The 20,388-nt window shown below is 37.6% G+C and overlaps 1 protein-coding gene across 6 annotated transcripts in view; it reads right to left on the bottom strand.

Moving 5' to 3' along the window:
- Positions 1–63: 63 nt before the first annotated feature.
- The window catches only part of TTC1 (tetratricopeptide repeat domain 1), a 33,587-nt gene continuing 13,262 nt past the window's right edge, over positions 64–20,388 (bottom strand). For all 6 annotated transcript variants that reach the window (XM_072873389.1, XM_072873390.1, XM_072873393.1 and 3 more), the window contains exons 4-8: positions 19,017–19,129; positions 16,897–16,933; positions 15,020–15,168; positions 8,794–8,848; positions 64–693 (exon numbers count right to left, since the gene is read on the bottom strand). In XM_072873389.1, coding sequence (XP_072729490.1) covers positions 560–693; positions 8,794–8,848; positions 15,020–15,168; positions 16,897–16,933; positions 19,017–19,129 — 488 coding nt within the window. In that variant the 3' untranslated portion in view covers positions 64–559. The remainder of the gene's footprint in view (positions 694–8,793; positions 8,849–15,019; positions 15,169–16,896; positions 16,934–19,016; positions 19,130–20,388) is intronic.

Genomic DNA, 20,388 nt, shown 5'->3' with positions numbered 1-20,388 from the left:
GCACTTTTAAAAACAATACCACCATGGGAAGGACTGAAATAAGGCAAGAACTCACAAACCAAACCGACAGAAATACCAAGCCTTTATTACAAAGAAAAATTATTCCACAGAAGAGGTTGGCTTGCTTCCATGCATGCTGTCAGTCATATCCACCTGCTGAGTGTGGAGAAGTGCTTCTGCTAGATTCATTAATTCCCCAAGACACCATTAGGCTTTGTTCTTGGCTACAGGTGCGTGGGCATTTTGATTCAACTGAATTGCTTGCTAGAATTTTGTTGCCAGCATTGAATGGGCCAAAATAATGAACCTGACTGTTGGACAAGCCAAACACTGCAAGGCAGGGGGGAAATAATCACACACTGGACACTTATCACTAAGAGAAGTCAAATGACTTACTTTACATCCACATTGTAAATAATTTCACAAGCAGGGAAATGAATATGCTTGAGTCTTATCTTCACTTGGGGAGCGTGAAGAATGTTTGCTGAATCCTTTTATTGGTACGTGCAAGCACACGGTCACAAAGCCTGAAAGCCAGCAGAACTAGACTTAATTAATGTTACCTATTGTTGTTTGGATTTTGAACAAAATTGATTGAGTATGAACCAGTTGATGAATCCTGTTTTATCTGGAAATTTTCTGTTGACAGGCCAAAGGGGCGGAGAACCAAATTCCCAAGATCCTTCAGTTTGCCTACAATGAAAAGGAGAGATAACATGTTAAGTATTAAGCAGAGCGAAAACTCCCATTGAATTATGCTCAACTACACAGTCCAGCTCTATTAATTTATGCACTAATTTAAGGCAGATGCTGTGGAAATCTCTGCAGTTTGTTGAATATTTAGGCTCTTACATGAATTAAAACATTCCCAATTGTGATATAGTTACTGTCAAAACTTTGGGGTTGAAAACAGATCACCATGCTGGTTCTGAATGGTTTGTCAGGCAACCCTGATGAAGAGCCAGTGGCTGTGGGCAGTCGTGGCTACGTGGTTACAGCTATCCAGAAGCACCTTACTTCCTCAGTTATAAGCTCTTCAGGCACGAGAGTTTAACAGCTGACAAAAAAGCACTGGTCTCCCCTGTACTTACGCTTTGATATAACTCTGATAGCTGCCAACATTCATTATTCTAATACAAGTTTTTCAGTTCTGGTCACTTTTGATGCAGCTACGGCTCTATAAACAATCAACCAACAAGCCAGTTTCCCAGACTACCAAAAGACACAATGAAAGCCAAAGTTCAAACCACTCCTTTGTAATTATTAAAAATACCTTTCTAAATGTGTATATTGATATAAAGAAAAACAAAACAAATTAATCCTTGCAACTGTGTTTGTACCTGCAAACTAAGCAGTTCCATTGGAAGCATACAACTTCACAGCCATTTTGCCTGCAAAAAACTCAGCATGATGTCATGTGACATGACATCATTAACTCACTTTCAAAACTACAGCTCTCCAGGACTAGTCTACCACTGCTAAGAGCAACTATTATTTAACAAGCATTGTTAAATATACATAGGGTATGACAGTTAATAAAATCTAAAGGCTTCTACCAATATATATGTATCATACATGCTTCCTGACTCTAGAAAATGAATCTTGCTACCACCTATAGAAGGGGAAGGGCAACAAAAGGACACCATTTTTAAAAAGTCGTATCTATACAGAGATGATAGAATAGATAAAATGCATAAAATTAAACAGGAAGCAGAGGTAACAACTTCAATGTTGACTAAAAGCAAGCTGAGTCCCTGGCATGACAAGACAAAGGAGGAAGATGGTCAGTTTTCTAAGAAAAACATTATTTTCCTCCTGGCTTCAATGCAGAATTGTAGAGTAACTTCCCAAAGAACAAACAGGAGAAGTTTTGACAAGTTTAAGCCTACCCTAGCTTTGCATCCACAGGCTACACACCACCTTTCAAAAAGCATTCTGCCTTTACTAGATCTTCAAAGCAATGGATTTTGTTTTGCTGGGAGTTTTGTGCATGCACACAGTGGGGAAAAAGTGACAACCACAGCAATAGCTGGCACACAGGAAATCCAGTTAAGCAACTGAAGTAGTCACAATCATGTAACTAAAACATGCAAATGCCACACCTATTCCTATTTGCATGTGTGTGCTTTCTGCAAGCCATCTTAAGTCATGAGAAATATCTCTCTTATTCTAGTCATCTTCACCTTTATTTCTATTTCTAAACTAACATCTAACTGCAAAGTCATACGAACACTTATAATTTAGTTTCTTTGCTTTTTCTAAGTTCTGTTTGTTCAAAACCCCTGTTTCTGCCCAGCAGTGCAATCATGACTACTGCTATTTAAGTAAGTTTCCTCACTACAATGCACCAGCTAGAATTTAGTTCAGGCTTTGTTGCTAAGCCATACTGAAGCGGTAACTTCACAGCAGTGATAAAGTAGTATAGAAACATAAAGAGCAAAGCCATATGTAAGTTATTTACACAAAGAGACAAGCAGTATTTAAGTTGCATAAATGGAGTACAAACAGATGAAGAGATTTGCCTTGCATGACACTGCAGGCCTGTGACCGTGCTCAAAACAGAAATCATATCCAAGTCTGAACTTATCCCATGGAAGTATGCCCCTTATCTCTTACAATCTGGCAACAGCTCAAGTCAGGCTGGACACCATCACCATAAACCAAAATATGCTATTTTTTCAATCACATTTCCAAAACTGAATTTGGGGCACGAGGCGCTTTTTTGAACACATTCACAGAAAACACAAAAAGAAACAATAGCCAGGGGAAAATGTAAACATTTTATTCTAAGGAACAACTAAGTCCTGCATAAAGAAACTAATAGCACTACTATGGTACTCCTAAATATGCCAAAGTAATTAAGATCTTGCATCAAAGTGCTGGTTCACAACTGGGTATCTTTCAGAGATCTGTGTAATTATTTTAAAGCAAGATTGGTCTTTGAGAGTCAACATGGAAATTCCGTGGCCTCACACAGGAAAAAAAGACAACCTTAGCCTACAAAAGCAGCTAGTTGGTGAGACAGAATTTTTCTTCAATTTGATTTTTTTTCTGTGTGGATTAACAGATGAGGTGGTTGAGTGATCTGGCTAAAGTCATTCCAGTGAGCGGCTCAGCTAGGATTAGCTTCTTTGTACTGGTGGTGTGGTTTTTTTTGTTGTTGTTTGTTTTTTTGTTTGTTTGGGGGAAAAAATAACAAAGCTACAGCCTGTTTAAGCTAAGTTAACTATTAAGTTCATAATTTTATACTGCATCGTAAAAGCATTTTGGTTATAAAACTATAAAGTTGTTCATAGCATCTCTATGACTGGGATGAATAGTTGCTATTGTACTTCTAGACAAACATTTGGTCATTGCTTAGCTTCAGGTTTGGGGTGAGAAGTATCTTTGTCTACTGGTGGAAGAATCCTGGCATAGTCTGGCATTGCTAGAGCCAGTTGTAAACAGTTCACAAGTTACCCAGGCACTGCAGCTGGCTCAGGAGCAGGCAGACGAGTTTGCCTGTTTCAGGAAACTGTGAAAGGTCTTTTCTAATTGGAGTTAGTACGATGGCTCTTTTCCGGTCATACTAGAGCCAATAAACACAGAACAACTGCCTTGGTATTCTTGCTTGTAGCTAGGCCAGCTCTTTGGGGGAAGCTAAAGACTATATGATAAATTTAATACTTTATTCTTCATCTCACTGGGATTGAATAATTAAAACAATACAGTCATAGGTCACCTTCCTGTTCTATCACTTTAAATCCACATACAGCAATGCCTTTTGGTGCAGCCACATTTAATAAATTGTTAATGAAGCAGAAGAAAGCCTTGCCTTTTCCGGGAACTCAAGCCCAAAGCACTGCTCCTGCTGTCTTGGCGCACATAAACCCATCATTGTAGGAAAGCACTGTTTCCTCCTCACCCACTCTCCTTTCATCCCTAAATTAAGATCTGTAGTTAAGTCCAACCTTCCCCTCCCCCCAAAGAAAAGCTCTCTTAAAACAGAGACTGTGTTTGAAGGAAGGAAAAAGGCATGTGGAGCTGTGACTCAGCTGCAAAGAGTTCTCAGCAGTGAAACACTCATTTGTCCCCAAGCAGGGTCACATTCTCCTCTCTCAGACCGTATTTTCATGGATGTTGTTACTCATATTTTAGAGAGCTTACATCTACTTTTCACCTGGAACTCCAGCATGTTAAGTTTCTTCGGCAAAGCAATATTCAGAGGTTAACAAGAAAACTAACTGGTAAAAATCAATTTAGGGCTCAGAAGCCTGTGATTCATTACTCACCTAAACTGCAATGTAACATCCTGTTGCAAAAGGCAGATGCACAAAAAAGATTTCTCACGATTTACATTAAGATGGAACTGCCAAAATTAATTGCTATTCAGTCTTTCTGGCAATAATTCTAGTATACTTGCTAGTGTTAATGTAGTGTTTGGAAGTTGAAAAGCTATATATTGTTTGTGTTAAGAATTTTTTTTTTTTAATAAAAGACAAATTTCCTGATGAGGTCTCATCTTCATATAACTTTCTGTATTACCAACATTTCTTAAGCAATTAAAAGAGCGAGGGCAAATCCTTGTCCCTTCCCTGGAAAAAATAGCTCATTAGTCCATTAGCTCTGGTTTGAACTATTTTAAAGTGACCTCCTTGTATACAGTATTGGGGTTTAGCAGCTTAGTTGCAAATACAACATATCCTTCAGTATTAAAAAAAAAAAAAACAACCAACCAAAAAAACCACAAAAAACCCCGAACCTAATTCTTTAGGCACTAAGCCTAATAAATACCTTCGCTGATCTCACATAGCTGGAAAAATCTCTTATTGGCAGAAAGGCCCAGGTGATATGCTCCGATAGGCCTTTCCATTAATCATTGGTAATCACTGATAATCAAGTACATTTCACTATTTTCTGGAATCCACTCATTGATAAATTAAGCTGAAAGTCCCAATAGTTTTTAATCAGATTTGATGAACTCTGTGTGTGTAAAATGGGTTACACAGATTGGCATATGTTCCATCCCATTTTTTTTACATCCAATATAATTGGCTCCCCTCTAGCCATGAAGAACACAGTATTGTTGTCACAGCCCCAAGCTGCTAAACCTTGCTAAAACTATTCCAAACTTCCCCTCTTCTCAGACCCTCTCCCCAGAGGAGCTGGTCCTAGTTATCACAATAATTATAGTTTCTCTAAACAAGACTAGCTTGTTGCACAACAGCTGGAAATCGTTGGCTTTAAAGTCAGAAGAGAAATAAAAAAGAACACAGAAAATGGTCAGTGTATGTTCATGTCCTGAGCAATTACTAAGGCAGTGGATGCTCACATTAAGAAAGCATAAAGGGAAAGAGCCACATGGATTTAAAAGCTACTTTCAAAGTGTGCTGTAAGTTAAGCTTTCATTAATGTGAAACTAAGAGGTTAGTTCATACTGAGCAAACTTCAGTGGCAAGTGGCAGCACCAACCTGCAAAGGTTGAATGGAAAATATGAAAATAATTTAAATACAAATGTCAGCTTTGGAAAAGTTAGACCCTTGCAGAACACATAGCAGAAATGGACTTGGTTTGGCAACAAAATGTTTTTTCTAGTGACATCAACTTCATCAGTCACATGCATTACCACTTGCACGCAAGAATTCATAGTTAGGTAGTCTGGAAGAAAAATCCAGCCAAGAATGTGTACTCTGATTTATTTACACCCAATCACTTAAGAAGTGGTTTCAGCTTCTGAGAAAACTATGTGGCAATGAGCTGTAGCACTGGAAAACAGGAAACACACTTGGGGAAGGAGGAAGATGCACTCCATTTATTTTGGTTTGTTTGTACACAACTCCAGTTTTCATGACAGTGTTAGTTGGTTATACCAGGACTTAGTTTTATTTGAAGAATAAAAGCCTAGAAAAATGACGTTACTGGCCAATTCACTGACTAAAATAAGAATTCAATTCAATATCCAAACTTCAAAGGAGCCAAAGCATGAAGTGTGACATTCTTTCTAAAGATTTTGTTGGTGATTAAGTTTAGTGTCAGTGCTCCTGGACCAGGCCTAGCCTGGAACTATTAGGATGCATCTGACTTGCTCTCCTGGAACCAAAAATCTGGGGTACAACCCGGACACCTGCGCTGACTCCCCTGTGAGAAGGTGGTGGAATGAATCCTTGCACACCTGGCACTGTTTAACCAGTAGTCAGATAATCTCCTAACAGATTACCACAAGACATTGTCTATTCTGGCACAGTACTCAGTTGGTAAATAGCATTAACAAAGTTCTTCAAAAAGAAAAGTTGAAACAGCTTAAAACAAATATATTGTACAACAAAAACAATGCAAAGAAATCTCTTAACCACCACACTATATCAAGTTTGTCTTCTTTCACTCCTTCCAGAACTCCCATCTAACCCCTCTTCTTCAATTGTAAGGGTTTTTCCTTGACCTCAGACAGAACAGCAGCATTTTGTAAACCTTGGGAAGTATTTCCTTCCCAGGCTCTTATTGTTAGATCCATGACATCACTGCTCTCTCTCTTACTGACAAGATACAGGGAATTTTATGACACTTAAAAAAAAATTAAGTCTGGTTGCTGCCCATATTCCTAACTTTATTTCAAGTGTTCTATTAAGCGAATGTATTACAGAAAAAAACCCTCAATTTGTGTTACACTAGTGATCATAAGCAGTGCTAAGAATAACCTGCCCAATTCACACTATATAATTTTAACGATATATGTGACAATTTATATGAATCCTCTCACACGCAAAGGTTGTGGATGAACATAGGGTTATACACTGTACTACTCCACTCTTAGTCTGGTTTTCCTGGCTGTTTACAACAGTAAACATCAATGTATCTCCTTGCATGTATGTAACATCATTGAGAAGGGATTCCTTTCTCGAGAATCCCTGTATAAACAGACTGAACTGGTTCCCGAAGACCAGTTCAGTTCTGAAATCCTAACTGCCACTTGATTAACACTTTTTAAAAAGATCACATCTAGTCTGAAGTCTAGGCAAAAATTAGCGGTACAGAACTAGGTTTGTAATGGCAATTTATAAAGCTGAATTTATTGTTTCAATATAGTCCCTTGTGATTAGTGAGGCCCTTCAGACATTGGTAACAATGGTACAAAGAGAGAGTTCAAAAAAGATCAGGAATTGTTTTCGTATTACTTTGTGTTGAAACCCATCCCATGTCCTACAAATGGGCATGATCCTTCTCGAGATTTTCTGCATTTGTCATTTATTTATAGCACTATCACACTTAACCTTCTTTATTTACAGCTTCTTCTAAGTACAATGGTGGAAACAGAATCTGATGATGTAAAGCTCTAGAGAAAGCCTCACTGCAACTTTACTAGGTCAAAACAGGTACAAAGCAAGAGCTAATGAGACTCCGTGCACAGCAAGGAAAAAGCATAAAGTATCAGCTTCAGCATAAGCCCTTAAAACATTCTCTTCCCAAATATTTTAAGAATTAGTGTTACAGTATACAAGACAGACTGAGTTTATTTAACCTGATTCTCTGCAGAATAGCAAAACAGTCTTCCCCTTTCCCATCCCAAACCCTCAAAGCCTACTCATCTTAAAATAGCATTTCATCTACTATTGTCACACCTAGAATGAGTAAACAGATAACTACTGAAAGCTCTTTCTGAAACAGGTTAGGTACAGTTAGTTTCTTTTTATCTTATACTGTCATTTGTCCTTGCTCTTTTGTGTGGATTTTCTAAACAGTACAAATGAAAAGATTATACAAAAACTCATTTTAAAAAGCACCAGAATGTCAGCGTGGCTTATGTAGTGTCTGAACCTGTAAGAATTAACAAACCCTATTAACTAGGAGACAGTAGACAATGTTGACAGCAGTCTTTTTTTGGGCAGGAGGCTCCCCCAAAAACTGTTAGTTTAACCATAACACTGAGTGGTGCAAGGAAGTGCTTTATACTTCACATTACACATGAAAACCAATCTTGCTTGGGCAATCTTAATTAAGTAGTTATCCTTTTGAAACACATCAATCCAGTTAAGATATTATCCAAGCGATACCATACAACATGATGATGGGGGCACATACATTCAAATCAGTTGTATTAATTAAATTATCTTTTTACAAACAAGTAAAGTCAATAGTATCCTTTGGTACAGAATTGTAAAAAGTCAAGAGCCAATGAGCTACACAGTTAGGAAATCTAATTCCACTCCTAGCAAGGCCAGATGCCTGTTTGTAACACTAGGTACGTCTAATTCAGCCTCCACACAAACAGAACTGAAATACTATATAAATCAAGGTAAACATGAAGACTTGCAGGTCTATAGGTTGGAAGTGCTACAAAAAGAACCAAATTTCTTTCTTCAGACACAAGATCAAACATGCTCAGTTATTACAGTTGGTTGACTTCTTTTACATAAAGGTTTAGTGAAAACCCTGTTTTATCCCTTTCATGGGAATGGTTCCTTTGAAGGTTTACTTGCAGAGAACAAGGGCAGAGTAGTTGGTCTGTTTCAAACCATTTTCCCCTGCTTTTACATGCATCAATATTAAATTGTTTTAGAAGGTCTTGAGTATTTCTTTCTTTAAATTTAACTAATAGCCTTTTCTGTATGGGAGAATTATTTGGCTAGAACTTACTGTGGGTGAAACCAAGCAACAGAGAACTACGAAGAAATCAGGAGTTTTGTTTAACACAGAACAAGTATTTCCTTTAAGATTTACCTTCTTTAAATTTTATACAAGAGATTCTACTCACACATTTTTATTTTTCTAGTAGACTATGAAGATTATAATGCAAGTTATATGTACACACTACTTACCTAACATTTCTTTCTTTAATTTTTCATTCCGTTCTTCAATTTGTCTAGGTAGTCGCTGTGGAGGGAGATAAAAATTGGAATCAGACCCATGCTTTCAATAAGACTGTAGGTTAAGCTTATGGAATTTTCATACACATACCCAGGATACACTGTTTATGGCTTAAAACGAATCCTTATGTCAAACCACACTTTCATCTTATTTTGGAAACCTGTAATTCATCAGTTCACATAAACAGTAAGTGTCGTAACTTGTAAGTGCAGGTTTCATACATTTTTACTGCTGAAGAACAGATCTGATCCGTTTGCTTGGGATTTTAACTAAAAAACTTACAGAATTTAAGAGACTTACAATTAAAGTATATTTTAGGCCTATCTCCTCTGCTGCGTGCATTAAATTTGGTAAGAGAGGCTAGAGGAACTAAGCAAGCACAGCACTTGACTTCTGAATATAAACACAGGTGTAATGAGGAAAACATCCATAAAGTCAGTTCTCAGTAGCATCACACTTCAGGGAAATCCACACTGTGAAAACATTAATATCTTCTAAATACAAATATTTTATCAGAAGATCACTGAATTAACTGTCTATGAACTTCAGGACATAGTTTAACTAGCAGCATCTTATTATGGAATACGTGGCAGAGTTCTAAGGAGGACAGGGTATTACAAATGAGGGTCTTGATTTGGCAATTGATCGGGGGGGAGGAGGGGGAACTCCAACAGTTCATCCTATTAGTCCAAGTAACAGTTCATTAACATGCTTTTTCCCTCCTCAGAACTGGCACCAGTGTTAAAATCTGTTGCACCATCACAGACCAACTTACCACGTTTCTAATGAGCATTATGTAGCTGCATGGACTATGCATTCCTAACGATTTGAGATTCCCATTTATGCCTAGAACACCTGTGACATCCTCCATCCTTACACAGTACTGGTGTTTTGCTATATGATTGTAATGATAATTTTTAATTAGAATTTTATATTCACTACAACTAAATTTTGCATTTTCTATAAATTCTTCAAATATTCCATTATTCTTTCTATAATTTCTTTAAGTTTTGCATTTTCTATACATCAGTTAAATACAATATTAAAACAAAATACATTACCAATGACAGTCACTTTTTATACATATTTTTCATATTTTCCAGAAGTACTATTTCAAGCTTTTATACTATGCTTATTACTGTATAATTCTGGCAGTTCTCCATGCAATTATATGCATAAGTATGCTGTCTCTTCTTGTGGAGTTCATAGCAAATAAGACAGATCTGCTGTAATGGTGCTATCAGTAAATTCATTACAGTTGCAGACTATGGTAACAGGTGTGGAATTCAGTCCTGATACACTTCCCTTGTGGTAACTGGCTTTTCAATGTAGTTAAAGAATTCATTTCCCTATCTTGTTCCTTCCTGTCATTTACAGGTCCAGTCATCATGGATAGGTTTGTCATCCTGATATCATTCCTACAGTGAAATAAGATGTTCACCTCAAGAAAAAGCCCATTGACAAGGCTCCCTGACTATTCCTCTCCTCTTCAATGCAGGATACACTGGTGGACGCAGGCAAATACAGTTCATTTTCTATAGTTATGAGGAAAAAAGGTGGTATACCCCAGAAAAAAAATAGAAAAACGAGTACTAGGGAATACAATGCAGATATATATGGATGGCTAAACTTGAAACCAGCCCAGGCCCGGCATCACCACCAGTGAGCCAGATCTAATTAGCCCAGTCAGACCTCATCTGACTCCTGCTGACCCAGAGGGGCTTATTAAGTTGGATGCAGATCTGGACCTAAGCTGCCTGCATGAAAACATGAGTGGATATCCCCAGGCTCTAAATTCAGTTTGCATTGTGGCTGTGAGATTTGCTGAATCTTGGATGAGTTTGGCATACACAGAGTGCGTCTTGCACATTTGGACATTAGGCTTTAGCAGGAAAGGAAGACACAAAACCTTGATCTGAAATACATACTCCATGTTTTGTCTGTTGGAATGCTACTATTCCAAAGACTTAGCATTTCTCACTCTGGAAATGTATTTGCAAGGTTAGTTATCTATAGAAAGTTGTCCGTAAGGACAGCTATTTATCTGGTGTCTATGATACTTATCTCAAAGTACAGCTTCTTTTGGTAAATAAGTTTATTGGCCTGCCAATCCCTCAAAAACTGTGTTGAAACTAGAATTCACACAACACTGTTACACACCTGCTAAAAAAACCTAAAGATTGATACCATATAATTAAACACATTCTGGAAAAGCATCAACAGGGATTATTTGACCACAAAACATTATAATTTCCAACTGTTTAATTTGGCATTGAAGATGTCAAAAGTAACTAAAGTGTGCAACACTAGGGTTTAAATCAAAACACTAGCACTGTACTCCTGAAATATAAACAGTACTGAAATTTTACAGCAGCTACCAAATCAGGAATCAAAGCAAAGAACTACAGTGTATTTAATATTTTTAAACTGTCATATAACAAGATCATGACATTCCCTAAAGCTGTATGTGAAATATTTCCTATGTACAGGAAGGAGAAAGATTTGCTCTAACAGTGAGTGAAGCTAATTTGCAGATTCTCTTGATGCATCATTTTCAATACCATTGAGGGTGAAAAAATGCTGCGGTATTTCTCCAAAGAGCAATGCACTTTACCTTACAATAAAGCAAAGCTTCTTGTCTCCCACATATTAGATATGTTAACCACATATGTGGAGTCAACATTACAGCTGGAATTGGTTTTTTTATTATGAAATTTAGAGATTTATTATTAATATTTTAAGAAGCATAAAACTAGCTATCAGTATATCCTTCGAATTTTTCAAGAGGGGAGTTTTAAGCTTCAGTCTCAAAAGATTGCTTCTACCCTGAAACTTGACAAAGAACAGGACCAACTCAGGGCAGAATGTCCTAAATCCCACTGCAGTGTAAATTGAGGGTATTTTGTACAAAGTGTTCTGTACCACATGTGAGCCTGAATCCTCTGCCTAGTAAAATGAGGTCAAGGAGCAGAAGGTGTATGAAACAGTCAACCTCTGACTGAACCAAGTTGACTGAACCAACTTCCCAGCTACAAAAATTAAGAATAAATTACTGATCGTTCTAAAACATTCCTGAAAGATGGCCAGGAAGAACAGCACTGTTTATGATTCTCATCTAACCCAAATGTCCACTGGTTACAGAGCAAGGGCTCTTTTGTGAGACTACTAGAGGCATACTCACTCAAAGAAAACTGTGGTTTTGCAAGAGGTATAAAGGACAGTTTCTATACTTTCAGGGGGTTCCAACCAGCCAAAATATATGTATTTTAAACTCCTTACATTTCGTAGCAACTACTTACAGTGTTCCCAAGTCTTAATCTGTGGAGTCCTGACTGGTGGTTCATAACAATCTGTCTGATCTTCACAGTTGTGCTTTGTATGATGAGCTGCTATAATGCACTCCTTATATACTAATACTATTTTACCAAGTAACTGGCTAGATTACACTAGGCCTCACTCTGGAGCTAGTCTAATGCTAAAAGACTACAAGCTACAAAAACTAAACCCCATCGTTTCCTTTAGAAATGTCAGCAGACTTCTTGGCTGAATTCCTGGATCAAATAAGCCATAGTCTCAGCTAGGAGACTATAAACAAGGCCAACACAAATACTCTTTTTCTAGTCTGTGATGGACCCATCACATTCACTACCCATGCAGTAATCATGTTTGACAACCTTGTCGTTTATTAAGCCATTGCCAAGAGATAGGTGATAAAGTGCTCTCCTGCTCTCAACCAGATGCATGCAAAAAGCATCAGGGGGTTGTTTCACAGTACAGTAAACTGACCTTGTCAGCGGGTGCTGCCAAAAGGGATGGCCCCAATTCCTGCACTGCCTTGACCACGTCTTCTTTCCTTCTCACTAGCATTTGCAGTAGGACTTGTCTGACTGCAAAAAGCCAAGGCAATATGAAAGTATTTACTTTGGGGCTTTTTGGATGCTGTCTTTTTTTGCTCACTTGTTGCTGTTTTTCCCTTTAGCAGATTAGTTGTCTGCCAGACTCATATATAGAACCAGCCATCCCCTAGGGTCAGACATGAGCTAGTACCAGCGCTAGCAAAAGGAAAGCAACTGGACAGCTTTCTAAGTAGCAGGCAGTTAGTAGATCAGTTTAGCTGTTTTGTGAAACCATACCCTTACAGGAGTTACAGAATTAAGCAGAATATTCTTCTGCCATCAGTGGAACTGATCCAGTCCCAAAGGAAGTAATTTCAGGCAGGGCTTCTTGTCTAATATGCTATAAAAGCAGTTTCTAATCTATCACTTAAAACACCGGGGGGGGGGCGGGAATCACTACTAATGATTTATTTTCCCAAATGGAGAGTTAAAACAGTTAAACCTAAGCCTTTCAAAAATATTTATCATCGACATATTCAAAGTGGTTTTAGAGATAATTTTGCAGGTGAAGCAAATGATTTTTTTTTCCTTTATGGGGCAGAATATGTTGCAGGTTCACTGATGGGAAGCTGAACTAAAATAATGATGCCCTTTGAAAATTTAACCAGATGTAATAAAGTCAAGTATTGGCGTTTGGGTGCCCAGCTAAGAATTATGTTTTAAAATTGCATCCATTTACCTTAAAATGGAAGTAAAGAATAGTTTGGCTATGTTTTGCATGCAGAAGATGGTCAGTTCTTTCCAGGCTCTCTGGTGCTTGCAAACCATTCACCTCCCATGACCTGAAGCTCCCACTTTGATAAAAAGTGACCACCATTGTACTTTTTGTAGTGGCTACCTTTCATTAGCACATGCTCCTTCAAAACCACAGGCTGTCTGGCCACATCTCTACCACATTTGCCCTTTCAACACAGCCTTCATAACCTCTTTTCAAAAATAATAACAGCAAGTAGCCTGTAAGAGGAGCTTTCTGCGCAAAATAAATTTCCGTTCTTGTTACCCTTGTGAAAAGAACCTCTGAACTTGTCAAATCCACAGCTATTTTCCACACTGAACATTAACATACTAAATATCAGTAGAAAAATCACTTCCTGCTAGTATGTGTAGCTTAGCTACACAAAGAGTTACTTAAAACCTCAAATCAGCAGGCTGTGGCAGTGACTTTAAATCCCCATTGAGTAGGGATTATTTACATGTTAGATTGGGGTTTCAGGAAGTGCTAGGGAGTTACCTTTTTCATCGAAGCTGACACATCCTAAAGGCCAAGGAAACTTTGAAAGCATTTCCTTACACTTTCAGAGATATGGCAAAGATTCTGCAAGAAATGTTTAATCCTGAAGTATTTGTAATTTGTTTGAAAGTGGACACTGGAACACAGTACTAAGCTGCAGAATTCTTTGGGTTTTTTTAGAATGAAGAAAGTAACTGAATCAGGAGAGAGTACTGTTTGCAACCACAAGGTGCCTTTTTCTTCAAGTGAAAGGCTAAGTTTTTGAAGATTAATAGCAGCCTTCAGTCACTATTAGTAAAATAACTCAAAGTGGCCAATATACACATAAGGCATAGCAAAAAAACCCAAGAATAGAAAACAGCTAAATCAAGAAACAAAAATATCAGCATTTTAAAGTAGATACAAACATAGATACAGACTGATAGAATCCTGTCTCTTTGCCATTCTCAAAGTTATATAATCAAGTCATCAAAAAGTAATTATTTTATAAGTATGCCATAAAGGCATTCAACTGCAAATTTAACAATCAGAAAAATAATTCTACTGAAAGAAAACCAGACTCCCACTAATTAAACAGCTAGCAAGAATGGTATTATAGGTTGCTTGTATTCTGATATCTAAATTGCAGATCCGTATTGAAGTGATGGCTACTAAAATGCAGCAGTGGTTCAGGCAACTGTTCAGTAGCACACGCATAAATACAATTCACAGCCTCAATCAGAAAACTAGAACGAAGTGTGTGCGTGCATACGCGTGCGCTATTCAACAGCTAAACACGTAATTACATGCTTATAGCTCAGAGCACACATTTACAAAGGTAAAAAGAGAACTATGCTTTATGGACCTGAGACTTGTCATGGAAGTTGTGGCAGTTCATGTAATCTTCCTTACATAAAACCAGATGAGAAAACCAGTACACTTTCAGACTCAAAAAAAAAAAGTTATCACCACTGCATATGAAGCTGCTTGCATAAACGGCATTGGATATTTAGAATAGGAAAGAAAAGACCTTGGTTTAAAGTTAGGCCAAAGTATACTAAAAAGGCTTACCATGCAAGCTTCTCTGGCTTGATGAACTGATGGATCTTTTTCTAGGACTGCCTTATAATCTTCCAGAGCTTCATCTAGTTTTTCTGTTTTTTCATATAGTTCTGCTCTCCTCAGCAAAGCTCTAATGTAGTTGGGATCTAATTCCACTGCTAGAAAACAAACACAAAGTACAGTATTTTACTTGAAACACTTCTACACCCCTCAAATGAATTCTTAAGTGTGTATTAAATTCTTAATAGTTATCTTTATAAAGTAGCTTAGAATCAGAGTCACAGTTTAAAAGCTAAGTCATAATTCAGAAAGGCATACGTCTGCCTATCAAACTCTAATGCAAATGATCATATTTCATTTAATGACTACAATCTATCACAGATCAAAATGATTTATAATGCACAAACATATAATTTTGCAATACCATATATGCAAAGATTCTAAGTGACATTTCAGAAATTTTAAGGACTTGTAAGATATTTTTCAGCTTTTGTATATTTAATAAGTGTATATTATTAGACCACAGCTAAAGTTAAATATACCTAAAGATACACGTAGCGGGGAAAATAACCATTTCCCTGCTTATCTCAGTTCAAGTTGAGATAAACTCCAGGAGAACTACTGGTGTTCTTCTGAATTTAATATCAAACAGTCAAAATTGGTTTGGGTATCCACAAACGGTTATATTAGCTCTACGAGTTAGCAGAGGGGCATACGGACTGAATTTAAGCTTTTCCTCTCCTTATTCCCTTGGCAGCCATGATCATGTTTACAGATGCAGTTAAGACTGAATGCTAAACTTAACAGTAACCTGCAAATACTAATCTCTCAATTAATTTCTTCATCCATTTTTCATCATAGAAAGAGGGAGTATGAAAGACTGCCCATTTTATAATTACTAGCCTATTAAAATGGTTATCAGGACAATTAAATCTAGGATAATCTAGCTAAATATTCTAGCTTATTTCTTCTGTAAGGACAAAGACAATGCTACAGTCAGCAAGTTGCAAGTTAGTGTGAATTGCTCTGCTGTGCTCCAAGTGTTGCATTGCAGTTTGTAAGCCAAGTCCCTGGGGAGCGTCAAGCGATGGTAGGTTTAAGTCTCACTGCTGCAAAGCAGACCAATTCCCTTTCAGCCACTACAAAATTAGCAGGAGTGTTTTTCAAAATGCACCACCACCAAAACAAGGCAAACCCCCAAACTGACAGAGGCCAACTAGAATTTGTTACCTTCAAGAATACTTTTAGCATGTACAAACTCATATTTACTGTACAAGCAGTACCGGCATGCAGCCACTGGATTAGTTTTCCGATTGGTAATTTGGACTTTTTTCCCCAGCTGTCAAGGGGAGTTTAACAAATATTCGAGCATGGGTGAGTGGGTGGAAGCAATAAAGCAATGCACAGCTGAAATGATTTCACCAGAAGTTGCAGAGAGAAAACTATGCAGGACAAGAACGGGAGAGTATAAGCTCTTGTGACAAAGCAAAAGCCTTGCATAAAAGGGACTTGATAATGCTTTTAATTCTATAAGGCCTCATGGTTCTTTGGGATTAAACCAAGATTTGCGGGGAAATGGTAGGTGGAAGTGGGTTTAAAATAGTCCATAATAAAAAGATTTTCCTATTAAAAAAGTACAAACAGCAGCCTTATTGGCACAAGAGAATAGAAAGTAAATTATTACAGACAGGAAAAGTTTGATAGACATTTTACAAAATAAATAATATAAATTATTCTAGATTCAGGTGTCTTCCACCACAGCTTTTCTATAAATTCTTTAAAGACCCTTATGCCCAAAATTACAGCTCTGCAGTAAGGCACTGACTGGCATAATTTATGTATGAAAGATCTGGCACAAGAGCAGCACACAGAAATAAAAGTCATACCTTTGCTGCAGTCACTTAGGGCAGCTTCCACCTTCTCCTAGAACACAAAATAATTTTGTTATATTTAAGTCGTATTTCTTGGGGAAAAAGATTATTTACAATTGCAAGCAAAAAGGTTTGCCTGGCATTCCAAGGAACTGGGATGTTCATGTAATCAAGGCTTTTCATACCATTGCTTGTGATGTAAAGCTCTTTACCAGTGATTAGCTTCCTCTCTGTGGAGGCTGCCAGTGTTCAAATTGCATGGCTGCCCCACTAATCGGTCTGCACTGAACAGCCGGCAGCAAGCTACAGTCAAAAGGCTGAGTCACATCTGCAGGCCTTGGCTTAACTGAGCTACAGCTTTTCTACCTTTGTCAAATAATTAAGGGGTTGGAATAGATGGTTTGGTTCCCAAGACTCCCAGATAAATTCTTGTCTGTACGAGCTAAGACATTTGGAAAGAAGATACTGCCTTTAGCATTAATACAGCTTTCTCTACAAGGGACAATGCATGAGAGTTCCAGACGTGGTAGGGACAAGATTTTAGTGCACCCAGACAACCATGGTTAGAAGACGAGAGACAGGCAATCTGCTTACAATGAGACAAGGGAAAAAAAAAACCAAAAACAAACAAACAAAAAAACCAAAAAAAACCAAAAGAGCTGAGACAGAGATCCTATTTTCATTCAAACTAGAAGGGCTTAAAAATACATACATACATACATACATAAATCAGGCTGTTCTGTACTTGTACTGTCAATCTGAGTAGCAGTAATCTTTCTACACCCAAGGAACTATTTTCTCCTCCATAAAACAGAAGCTGTCTCACAGAAGAACAGACCTTCTTCTTTAATGTAGTGCAAAGCAAATGGGTGCAGCAGGTATGGAAGAACAAACTTAATCGGGAAGTTATTAATAATAAGAATCTATTTTCAGAGTAATGTATTGGTCTGCCAGGTTCCCCTGATCTATACTGGTGAGATACAATAGTTTGCACACAGTTCTTCTATCATCTTGGGCTCCTTTGGGGACTACTGGATTAGTTTTCCAGTTATATGAATAGTTAACATCTGTATTATGAGGAGGTTTTTCAGTTTACAGCTTTCATATTTGAAAGGTTCCAGCATCTGTTACTACAGATTTTATTCCATTTTTTCCTTGTCTGCTCAAACAATTCAGTATCCCAACAGTGAGTTAGATAATTCTAGCTGAACAAGAATACACTATGATGAGTAAGAATTTATTTATTTATGCCTAAATATGGCTGCAAGGTACATTTCTAAACAGAGCTGCATCTGTCTCAATACTGGAGGAAAACTGCAAGAAAGTTCCCTTTGCAGGAAGGTGAACTGAGGATAGGAGTTACTGTGCTATCTTTCTATAATAATTTAATCTTAAAAACAAAGGCAAAAATAGGGAGTAATTTCCCCTGAATTCTTAGTACCTCCTCTTTCTAAAGAAGTGAAAGTTTCTGTTCAGACAGATTGTGTTCTATGCCTTCCATGCTACGTAACTGCATTGCAGATTCTGGTAACATCTGCACATTTGTCCCTGGTAAAGGAACAGAAAACATATGAAGAAAGCTGTAGCCATTCTATCCAGACCGTGCCCTACTACATAGATCTGTCCTACTATGTAGCAACTGTGGAGGAAGCAGACTAACTGAATTAATAAAGCCATAGTTAGGAAGTCCTGCTTATGCCTCAAAGCATTTGAGCCAATTAAATGAAGATAAGTGTATGACAGTCCAGACTTTTAGAAAAAAAACCTAACTAGCTACAATTCTAAACAATCTAATACATGGTCTGCATACACTAAACATGCTTAAAGACACCTGTTCCACATGAACTTTGAATTTCATTAAAACAGAGAGAATGAAAGAAAAATCAGTATGTTAAACATAATGCAGCAGAGCAACTTTGAACAGCTGTTCCAATTGTAACTTTCAGGTTTGTATTCATCCTCAGTAACACCAAGCGTACCAGCATTTCTACTGGGAGCATGAGAGACTGAGCAAGCAGCAAAACCTGCAAACAGCTTTATTCCTTTGCCCTCCTTTATGCACCCCTAATGACTTCATTATTGCATTTGTCATATAATCAATACATGGTGTTTCATAAAATAAAAAGAACATTCACCTGTTTCATTTTTGCAGCAGCTCTGTTTGAAAACAAAACAGCCCTATCTTTTTGGAAGCAGGCTGGACAAATCTGCAGAGCCTTCGTATAAGAGTCTTCCGCCTCTCCATAGCCTGCAGATGCAATAGGAAAAAAACCAAAACAGACCATTTATTTCAAATGCCAGTACAGTCAGTGAACCACATGGCTAAGATTTCTTTGGAAACATTTCTCAATACATGATGCAGTATTAAACCAGAATCAGTAGCTGCTCTCAGACAAAAGTGCATTACTAAGCAGTACATAGATCAATGACAATTAATTATTTTAAAATCAACACCCTTGTAAAAGCAGAAATATAGTCCTGAGCTTAATGTAACAAGTGCAGCATGATATGCATATAATTCTCATCCCTGAAATTGTTTCATTCTATTTGAGTACCAGCCTTAGAGGTAGAATCTCTTTAGATTAAGTGCATCCTTGATCTGAAAGAAAGCATGTGCTGAAACATGTCACTGCACTGATACCTGTTCAGAGCAGCTACGGAGATATTTTATTTGCCACATCATCTTCAATGACTGACTTAAAGGTCAGTTGCCACAAATCCATTATCACCCGGAGGTCATCCATCATCAGGTCTGGTCTAAAGCAAGGACCAGTGGTAAACCACATGGGATTATCAAGTTATTCATTTTCTAATAAAGGTAGAGTCAAGAGTGAACAACGCTCTGCCAGCTGACAAATGCATTGTCCTCAAAACAGAGCAACTCTTTCTGTGCACATTAGCTGGTGACCATCCAGGTGCTTAACAGGTTGTGTATTTCTGAATAGTAAGCACTTTGGCAGGCACAGGCACACTGAAAAGATCTGCCAAAGAATCTATCAAGAAGAGGCTATGGATGAGACTTCACAAGATGATTCAGCCAACATTACAAGCTTGCTGCTTTCATGGTCCAAGCAGCTCCCTTCTGCCTGCTCTGATGCTTGCCTGACTTGGTAAATCATTCCCCGAGAATCTTGCTCTCTTAGCACACAATAAGAGACCTCCAACAGGAAGGCCATTGTCTGGTTATCAGGGTATACTTCAGGGAAGGGGAAGTTAATTGTTTGTGTCCCTGTTGACTGAGGAAAGTATGAATCTACTTTTCCTGCTTTCTTTGTGAATCCTCTAGCCACCAGAACATTAAATGAAAGGTAGGTGTCAAAATCACTTCCCTCTTTATGTTTTTTAATTAAAAGCATTGTTACTGTTATTTATTATTGACCTCAACCCTGTTGTTATGTATTAACTATGTTCAGAACATGTCCAGTTCTGGCATAAGCTAGAAATTTACATAACATATTAAAAAAAAAATCTAGAGGTATGTGTGTGTACGTGTACATCTCTATATAT

The sequence above is a fragment of the Ciconia boyciana genome, chromosome 9 (genome assembly GCF_034638445.1).
Source record: "Ciconia boyciana chromosome 9, ASM3463844v1, whole genome shotgun sequence".
Taxonomy (NCBI): domain Eukaryota; kingdom Metazoa; phylum Chordata; class Aves; order Ciconiiformes; family Ciconiidae; genus Ciconia; species Ciconia boyciana.
Note: the sequence above shows the minus strand (reverse complement) of the source record. Positions and strands in the feature narration are given on the sequence as shown.